A 10039-nucleotide genomic window follows, 5' to 3' on the forward strand; every position below is an offset into this window, starting at 1 on the left:
CGGAGCCCAGGCCCGAGCGGTGGGCAGTCAGCGCGTGAGCCCTAAAGACTATGAAGTAGCGGGGTGGTGGGGTGATCAAGGAAGGCATCTCGGCGGGGGTGGCCTTGGGGCCGAGCTCCGAATGGGACTGGGCAGGAGGCGGCCTGGGGAGGAGCTGGGGGTTCGAGGGTCCCAGGTGCAGTTACCGGAATTGGTAGAGGGGCCGAGCTGGGCAGAGCGGTGCGCTCCCGGGGAGCGGGCTTTGGCTGGCTTTGCTCCGGGGAGCGCCTCCAGTGGGAGTAGAATGGAGGCGTCTCCCTAGCAGTTCCCGAAGACCCCTGCCTGTGTGTTTGTTTATTTATTATGGCCAGCCCCCAGGGGTCAGGACCTCAGTGCAGTCCCTGGCCGTCAGTGCCATTAACAGGCGTTTGTGGAAGAAGGGACAAGTTTTTATTGAGTGTCTTCTGTGCCCAGGCACTGTTTTTGGTGCTGGGGACTCGTCGTGAACAAGGCAGCCTGTGTTCTTGGTGCTCAGCCCTGGCGGAGCCAGTCAACGCTGGCTGATTTTGAGCTTGATAAGTGAACAGGGTGTGCAAGGGCCTACACGGATGGAACCGAGAGTCACTCAGCAAACATTTTATGACCTGGCCCACTTCTGTCTCCTGACTTTCACTTTGACTTTTTTGAGGGGTTCTTAATTTCAAGAGGAACCACCCAAGGTCTGATTCTGAGGGTACTTGGGTGGGCCCTGTGGGGCAGCTGCCACATCATGGAGAAGTGACAGCAGGCGGCAGCCACAGTGGAGAGCTGTTCTGGTGGCCGGGCCCCTGGGCCCCAGAGGCGCTGGTGCTCGCCCGGCAGGTGTGTGCCTTGTCGGGGCTGGAAGGGCTGGGCTGCACTCTGAGGGAGACGAGTCCCTTATGTGTAGAAGAGATTTGTTCTATTCTCTTGGGGCTGAAACCAAGGAAGGCACTTTATACACCTCGATCTCAGCTGGAGCAAATGGTTTATCACGATCACGACTGTGCCTTTATGTCAGGCAGGAAAGTGTGTTTGTGTCCTTTTTCATGGAGTGTCAGTGAAAGAGAAAGTGATGTCTTGTTTTTGTTGTTGTTGTGGGGTGTGGAACCCAGGGCTTCCTGCTAGCCCTGCAGGTGCTGTGACACTGAACCCAGTACCCTTCTTGATTTTTTCCAGAAGGCAAAGGAAACTAAAACACTAAGCCAAGTGTTTGTGGTGGGGTTTCCAGGGTGCCCGTGGGCTGTCGGGCTGCGTGGATGTCTAGGCTGAGTCCCAGCTTTCCCTGCTCCTGTTCCGTGTTTCTTAGTGACTTCACAGGGTTGGGGCACGGATGTCACCAGGCCTTTCTGGCTCGAGGATACTTTTTCTTGAGTGACGTTTAGAGTGAAGGGAAGAGGGCTTGTCAAGGGTTTCCATAGTGACAATCAGTGGGAAGACCTTGGAAAGCGGTTGTACCACTACCCAGAGGGACTCTGGAAGGGAAAGAGTTGCTTCCTTTTGTCAGGGTTCTCAGTCCAAGAAGTTTCCTCTGGCAGCTGGGGACAATTGACAGTGCCAGCCCTATACTCTCAGCACAAGTCTCCTCTGCTGGTCTTAAAAGGAAGCTGGGTTAATAGGTGTGGTATGCCATTGACTGAATTAGGGTGACTGCGACCCTGAGGGGAAAGAAACCTCAAAACTTTGCAAGATAGGGCCGGGGATTTAGCTCAGTGTTTCAGTGGCCTGCCTTGCAAGCGCAAGGACCCGAGTTCAATCCCCAGTACCAAAAAAACACCCCCCAAAAAAAACAAAAAAAAACTTTGCCAGCTGTGGTGGCATACCCCTGTAATCCCAGCCCTCGGGAGGCTGAGGCAGGAAACTCTCCTTGAGTTCAAGGCTAGCCTGGGCTACATAGTGAGTTCAAGTCCTGCCTGAACTACATAGTAAAATCCTGTCTCAAAACAAAAAACAACAACAAAAAAAACTTTATAAGATCACCCATGCAACAGAAAAGCTATGTAACTGGGGATGGATGTGTAGTTCAAATCCAACCATTGCCACAGAAATGTAGCTCTTTACAAAAACTCTGCTGTTTGTGAAACCATAATGAGCAATTAGGGTTAAGTAGTGCTTGCCACTGAAGAAACTTTGAACCTGAGGTGTGGTGTCACACGTGGGCGGCTTCTGATGCACAGCTTCCTTTTCATTTCTTTCTTCCATACACAGAGGTTGTGTGTGATTTGCTGGGAGCTTGGAGGTGGTTACTTTAGATTGTGTGACCTCAGGAGTGAGCCAGAGTGTGGTAGACAGAGGTGACATTGGAGTTAGCTTCCTTCTTGTTAAGTCTTTTACATTTTTGTCTTCTTTTTTTTGGCTTTCTTTTTTGGTGCCAGGGATTGCACTTGGGTCCTTGTGCTTGTGAGGCAGGCGGCAGAACCACTGAGCTAAATCCCTGGTCCTTGTTAAGTCTTTTAAAAATTAAAAAAACTCAGTAAGAGTCGAGACTCTGAAAGTAGGCCTTTCTCAGGCGGGTCAAGCAGTTGTACCTTGAGTTGTCCACATTATGTTTTGAGCATCCAGAACCAACTCTAGACAGAACAGAGATCAAACTTTGTCCTTAATGTCTTTTCACATGAATAATTAATGTTTTATTATAAAAGTAGTATTTGGGGGGCCGGGGATTTAGCTCAGTGCTTCTGCTGCCTGCCCCCCGCCCCTCACCCAAAGTAGTATATATCAATTTGGGGGCATTTGGAAAACATGAGGATAATATACTATTTTGCATAATCCCAGTACGTGCAGCTGACTCCTTAACTTTTGTTTAGTATTTAAACTGCTTTTCCTGTACATCATGACTCTTCCTAATTTTATTAAGTATTCTTTTATTTTACTTTTTCTTTGCTGGGGATTGAGCCCAGGGCCTTCCCAATGAGGTATATCCTTTTATATTTTTTACTTCAAGACAGGGTCTTGCTAAATGGTAAATTGCCCAGGCTGGGTTTGAATTTGTAGTTCTCCTGCCTCAGTCTCACAGATTGCTGGGATTACCGATGTATCCCATATACCCAGCCTTTTGTTTTGTTTTGCTTTTGAAACAGGGCCTCACATTCTAGTCCAGGCTGGTCTTGAACTCCTCTTTGAAAATCCCTTGCTACGTTGCCTAGACTGGGCTCAGACTTATTAACTTCCTGCCTCAGCCTCTCAGAGTAGTGGGATTACGGTTCTGTGCTAAACTATATTTTTTTCTCTCTTTTTTTTAAGTCCATGTGTGTCGTACATAATGTTTACATTCCTTGTGTGGAGCTGGTCCATGTACACAAGACATCTTAATCCCTTTTCCCAACTCCCCTCCCTCCCAAACTGGACTTTTATACATTATTAAGGTGTATTGTCCAGTTCCCACATCGCAAAGTTAGTTTCACTCGTGATTAGAAAGTGTGCTTTGTCAGGCAGCCATCATTACAGTCCAGTTCTAGAACATTCCACCACCCCAGTGAGGTGCCCATTCCCACAGCTGGGTGATCCTCATTGCTTCCCAGCCATCAGCTGCTGCCAGTCAGCCCCCTGACTTCTCCTGTTATGGACCCTTCCTGTACATGGTGCCTGGTTCTGTTCATTGCTAAGTAGTATTCCACGGGATGGGTATAGTCAACTTTCTTTAACCCTTTCCTATTGTTGGATTTGGGGTTGTTAAATTTTCTCTGTCCTGGAGGCTGATATTCTTTAAACTTTTAACTATATTTGTGTTGTTTTTCCTTATATTAAATTTCTTCATGGGATATTTCTGGGTGGAAGGATATTTTGGGGGCTTTTTTGATAACAGCTGTCAAACCTCTGTCCAGAAATCAGGTCAGTTTTGACTCCCATCCAGTAACATACAAGAAAGTACTCCTCCCCAAATCCTTGCCAAACATATTTTATTTTAGAAATAAATTTTGATGGGTATGGTGGTACATGCCTGTAATCCCAGTACTTGGAAGGCTGAGACAGGAGGATTGCCACAAGTTCAAGGCCAGGCTGGATTATACAGTGAGCTCAAGGCCAGCCCGAATTACATAGGGAAACTCTGTCTCAAAGCACCAAAAGAAAAGAAAAGAAAAGAAATAAATTTAGGGCTAGCAGTGTAGGCAGTGGCAGAGCCCATGTTTAGCATGAGCAGGGCGCTGGGCTTCATCCTCAGCACCAGAAATACAGGTAAGTGATACAAATTACAGCAGTCTGTTTTTAAATTGTAAGGCAGTTTTTTTTTTTTTTCATCCTTTTCTCAGCTCAACCAGAATGTAAGTTCTTTTCAAAGAAAATTTGTTGGTGAGGTGAAAAGGTGTGAAGAACTCGATCGGATATTGGGTAAGTTTATTTTGCATTTTAATAATATGTACAATTGTTACCTAAGCTAACCTTGTTTATTTTAGAAAAGTCAGAGATTGTAAACTGAAAGAAAAGAAGCTAGTTTTTGTTTGTTTGTTTGTTTTTTTGGTTTCTTGAGACAGGGTCTCACTATGTAGTTGAGACTGACCTGGAACTCACTATGTAGCCCAGGCTGGTCTTGAACTCACAGCGATCTCTTGCCTCAGCCTTTCGAGTGCTGGGATTACAGGTGTGCGTCACCATACCTGGCTACTGTCTCTGTCTTGGTCTCTGTCTCTTTTTTTTTTTTTTTTTTTTTTTTTTTTTTTTTTTTTTTTTTGTGGTACTGGGAATTGAACTCAGGTCTTTGTGCTTGCAAGGCAGGCAATGGAACCACTGAGCCAAGTTCGAGGCCCGAGAAAGCAGTTGTTCAAGTACACTCTCTGCAGATACTTACATGCATTTTGTGTTTTTCTGTTTTTTTTTTTGAGGCAAGTCTCACTATCTATGTAGCCTTGAACTCAGTGGCAATCCTCCAGCCTCAGCCTCCTGAGTGTTGGGGTTACATACCTGGGATTTGTGCACATTGTTTTTCATCCTTTTTTTTTTTTTTTTTTTGGTACCAGGGATTCAACTTGGGTCCTTGTGCTTTCAAGGCGGCCAGCGGCAACACTGGGCTAAATCCCCAGTCCTTTTCATCCTTTTTATTATTCATCTAGAGAGGTAAGGATTTGCACACATAAGAGTCAGCTTATTTTGTCATCAGCTTGTCCTGTCTTTAGTAGCTTTGAGGGCCACTCAGGTTCATGCGCTTCTCTCTGGCTGGATCGAAGGCCGTTTATCTTGGGCAAAAGGAAGGATTCGTTCCAGCCAGCTCTGAGGGGATAGGTGGAAGCCAGTTTGCCTCCGCTATGGCCCTTGGGGCAGAGGCACCTTCAGGGAATCCTCTTTCTAGTGGGAAGGAACCTGGGCTGCAGCCTCCTGGACGGCACCTGTGTATCCTGTCACTCCTGTGTCACCTCATCTGGTGAGGAGAGGAGAGGAGAGTCTGTTGGCCGTGTGCCCTGCAGGAGAAAGTTTGGAGAAGCCGCTTATCTCAAAAAGAAAAAAACAAATCGAGCTTCTGAAGCTCCATTTTGCTGGGCCTGTCGCAGTGCATCAGTGTCACCAGGCCAGGCTCCAGGAAGCCCCCTGGAGCTTGCTCTCTGCACTGCACCAGGCTGGGTGGCACAAGGGAGGCCCGACTGGGAGGGGATGGGCAGCCCTTAGCAGAGTTGCTGCTGGCGGGCTGGGCCCTGCTTGGCCCCCGCTCTGTTCTGGCATCTCCTGGTGGCCTTAGAGTCCTTAAGTGGCTGAGAAGGTGATGTGGTTGTGGGATGGCTGCTTCTGCTTGGGGCCAGTCTGTTTTCCTGTCTCTGCTGGAATCCCGGTGACCACAGGCAGGGACAGGGACAGGGACAGGAGAGTTTGCTTTTCGGGGCGGGGATGAACAGAAAGCCTGAGGGTGGGCAGAGAACGAGGCTATGGAGTGATCTCTGAGCCGGCGTTACTGTAGATGCTACTACTTTTTGGGGTTGGTGGTACCGGGGATCAAACTTGGGTTTGATTTAGCTCGGTGGTGCCCCCGAGCTAAATCCCCTGCCCTAGATGTTATCTTTTAATTGGGATTTTAAAGATGAATATAAAAGTGGCGCCACTGTGCTGGCTCGTGGTGGGTGTGGGGCACTGGGCAGTGGGCTGGGGTGCAGGATTTAACATAGGGCACAGGCAGGGGCACCAAACACATCTAAGGCTTCCTGTAGTGTAAACTTGTTTCAGACTTAGACAAGGGGCTCATGTGAATTTAGAAGTAAATTGAGTTAAGTGATTTTCATTTATTTCTGAAAACCTCTTAAACCCAGTGCCTTTTGGGAGTGGGGAGGGTTCAGACACGGCCCAACCTGGCCTCGAACTCACGGCAGTTCTTCTGCTTCAGCCTCCCAAGCACTAGAATTACAGGTGTGCAGCACCACGCCTGGCAAACCCAGTGCTTCTTTTGCTACCGAGTTGGTAATACATAGCTGCCTTCTTTCATCCCTCTCTCCTTCCAGCATTCCTCTCTTTCTTTTCCAAAATAGTGATCAGTAAGGGCTCTACCAGGTATTGTGACTTCTAGGCTCAAGAGAAGGACTTTTTTTTTGGAGTGAGGGGATTGAACCCAAGGCCTTTGCACTGAACTACATCTCCAGCCCCTTTTAAAATGTATTATTTTTATTATTATTACTGCTGTCCCACTTCCTCAGTCTCATTTATCCAGCTTCCGTTTACTCGGTAGCTACCAGGCTGCAGCCCTCTTTTCCCATCCAGCCCAAAATGTTAATTCCAGTTTAATCAGAAGCAAAACAGCCGAGTTGGTGGTGCATGCCTGCTATTCCAGTAGTCTGGGAGGCTGAGGCAGGAAGATCACAAGTTTGAGCCCATCAGAGATAATTTAGCATCTTAGCAAGACCCTGTCTGAATGAAAAACCAGGGCCGGGGATTTGGTTCAGTGGTTCCACCGCCTGCCTCGCAAGCACAAGGACCCGAGTTCCATCCCCGGTACCAAAAAAAAAAGAATAAAAAAACCAAATGGGAATCTTGTTGTCCTGGCCACTGTCATCGTGAGTGATTGTCACTGTGTGGCTGGCGGATCATCCACACACACCCTAACCTTAGGGTCTCACTGAGTCACTTAAGTTGTCCAGGCTGGGCTGGAACTTGCCGTCTTCCTGCCTCAGCCTCCCAAGTGCTGGGATCTCAGGCGTGCCCTACCACAAGACTCCTGATGTCATGGAAAACATAAACTTGTAGTTCCAGGAGCCCCGTTTCTCATTAGATGGTGAAGCTGCATGAGCGGCTCCGTGCAGTGCCGGATGGTTTTAGGGCAGTTTTGCCCCCCGAGGAGAGGGTCTCCTGGATGCCAGCTCTGCCTCAGGACCGCAGAGAAGCCATGTGGCTGGCTCTTGGGGACAGTTACAGGTCGTTGCTTGGATTATTTCCACATTTGCAAGTGTCCCCAGTGTTCCTCCCCAGTCTATGGGGCAGAGTCTCCAAAGTCCCTGAACCCCAGTCTAGGAACAAAAAGAACGGGAGGACTGGAGCACGTGTTTATCCAGAGTGTTGTCTATTTGGCCATCCCGGGCCGTCTCTCTGGGTAGCTTTGCAGATCTTAGGGATGAAGTTGCAAGAAGCGGCCCATAGTTGGGACAAAAAGAGTTTTGTGTATTCAAATGTGGGGATTTAGAATGTTGTGACTGAAATGCACTGCGAGGGTTTTTTTGAGTCAGGGTCTTGCTTTGTAGTTCAGGCTGGAGCCTGGGCTGGCCTTGAAATTGCGACGATCCTCCTGCCTCAGCCTCCTGTGCGCTACCATGGCCTTGGTAGGTTTTTGTATCTCATTTGCTTCCCTCTTATTTTCACAGTTTATCTGGTGCAGGAAATCACTAGAGCGGATATTCCCCTGCCTGAGGGAGAGGCCAGTCCTCCTGCACCGCCTCTGAAGCAGGTTCTAGAAATGCAGGTAACGACCCTGAGGATGCTGGTGGTTTTGTTATTGTTTTGTTTTGGGGGAGTGTTTGGAGATTGAACCTAGGTTCTTTATACTGAGCTACACCTCCAGCCCTTAAAATGTTTTATTTCTTGCTAAGTTGCTAAATTGGCTAGGCTGGGCTGGAGCCTGTCGTCTTCTTGCCCAGCCTCTGAGAGCTGGGATGGCAGACTCGCGCCATCAAGCCTGGCCCACTCTCTTTGAGGATGTGAGCTGGGGCTCCCTTGCAGGTGCTGGCATCCAGAGGCCCACGGGAAGTTGGCCGTGACACCTGCCGTGTGACGTTTGACAGCGTGCATTCTGGGATCCTCCATGGCCTGGGCAGTCACGTCCTTCCCAGACACACCCCCCTCCCCCGCCGCTGCTGCCCTGTGAGACCCATGCTGGGCTCGCATATTAGCGTCTCTGAGACCATCCTGTGAGGGCCCTTCTGATCCTCTTCTGCTTTATTTCTCTGAGAAATGGGCAATTCCCTGTCATTCTCTACTTATTTTTAAATTTTTAAATTTTTGGGATTCTTTTGAGATAGGGTCTTGCTACTTAGCCCAGGCTGCCGTTCAACTCATGGTGATCCTCCTGCCTCAGCCTCCCGAGTGCTGGGATGACAGGTGTGCGCCACCTGCCTGGCCCTCGTTGCTCATTTTAAGCTGTGGGTGTGGTGTAGCTGGGGCCCCTCCCTGGCAGCTGCTGTGCTTGCCCGTCTGGGAGGAAGTCACTTCCGGTGTGGCCTGTGTGTGGACTCAGGAAGTCAGCCCAGCGCGGCCCGTCAGGAGCAAATAGCAACTGTTCTTTGTACTTTTATAAGGCGGGCAGCAGGAACGAGGGCGAGGGCGTGTGTTGTGTTGGATGGTTTGTTTGAATAGAGATGATCGCTGGTTCAATGTTGCACTCTATAGATGCTTTGTGTCTTTTGCTTTAATGCTGAAGTACTGGTCAGATTTGTTCTTAGTGATTTTAATATCTGCTTAATTCTTTCAATTGCAAATGCACAGAAACTCTTAAACTCTAGGGAAATGTAAGTTTGGAAAAGCTGGTGTAAGTTTTTTCTGTGTTGGAGATCCGAGGACAGAGACTTGGCACAGGGCAGAGGTGGCGAACCTGTGGTACGAGAGCCGCAGCAGGCTGCTTGAAGCATTGAGATCGCAGAGGTTTGCCATCGCAGCAGGGGGAGTGGGCAGGCATATGGAGGAAAGGGAAGAGGACACAGACCCAGGAGGGGCCTTGAGTTACTGCCGCTCTCGGGAGTTTCACACCTTGTCGTGTGGATGCTGTAGGGGTTACTATGGGCCTTTCAAACTGCGACGTGTTTGCACAAACTTACCTCAGTACTGGCCTTTTAAAAATGCTCCTGACGGGCTGGGGATTTAGTTCAGTGGTGCTGCTGCCTGCCTCGCAAGTACAAGGTCCTGAGTTCCATCCCTGGTACCAAAAAGAAAAATTGTCACTGGCTTTGGTATCCCATCCAAGATTAGTAGCCATGGGGTGTGGTGACACATTCCTGTCGTCCCTGTGATTTTCTTTCCCCTTTTTTTTTGCAGTGCTGGGGATTGAACCTAAGGCCTTTTCACTGAGCTACATCCCTGGCCCCTGCCTCCCTATGTTTCTTTTTATTTTTGTATTTCAGACAGGATCTCATTAAATGGCCCAAGCTAGACTTGACCTTGCGAGCCTCCTGCCTCAGCCTCCCAGAGCGCTGGGGTGATGGGCATGGGCGGCCACCCCCAGTCTAGTCCATGCTGTTATGTGGACTGCTGTCTTATTGTAGGAGCAGCTGCAGAAGTTGGAGGTGGAGCTTCGAGAAGTCACCAAGAACAAGGAGAAACTGAGGAAGAACCTGCTGGAGCTGATTGAGTACACCCATGTGCTGAGGGTGACGAGAAGCTTTGTGAAGCGCAGCACTGAGGTCTGCAGTGGTTCTGGGCTGGGGCGGGCACTGCTCTTACAGAAACCTCCTCCTCAAAGGCTGGGTTTTGTCACCAGTTCATGTAGATGCGATGTTTCGAAATGAGAAGTTCCGAGTCAAGCTGCCTTTTTCATTGCGATCATGTGACACTGTGAAGAGCTTGGCCCAACTTGCCCTGCGATGGTTGTTTGACCCATAACCATACTTATTTCTTTTTTTTTTTTTTTTTTTTTTCGGGGTTGGAC

The 10039-nt window shown here is 48.8% G+C and overlaps 1 protein-coding gene across 1 annotated transcript in view; it reads left to right on the forward strand.

Annotated features, from left to right (window-relative positions):
* Positions 1 to 688: 688 nt before the first annotated feature.
* The window catches only part of Atp6v0a2 (ATPase H+ transporting V0 subunit a2), a 27604-nt gene continuing 18253 nt past the window's right edge, over positions 689 to 10039 (forward strand). Inside the window, exons 1-4 of the mRNA XM_033762474.1 lie at positions 689 to 840; positions 4248 to 4326; positions 7767 to 7864; positions 9657 to 9794. Of these exons, the coding sequence (XP_033618365.1) occupies positions 7859 to 7864; positions 9657 to 9794 (144 nt within the window). The 5' untranslated portion in view covers positions 689 to 840; positions 4248 to 4326; positions 7767 to 7858. The remainder of the gene's footprint in view (positions 841 to 4247; positions 4327 to 7766; positions 7865 to 9656; positions 9795 to 10039) is intronic.

The sequence above is a fragment of the Fukomys damarensis genome, unplaced genomic scaffold, assembly GCF_012274545.1.
Source record: "Fukomys damarensis isolate Sample0158 unplaced genomic scaffold, DMR_v1.0_HiC HiC_scaffold_12, whole genome shotgun sequence".
Classification (NCBI taxonomy): domain Eukaryota; kingdom Metazoa; phylum Chordata; class Mammalia; order Rodentia; family Bathyergidae; genus Fukomys; species Fukomys damarensis.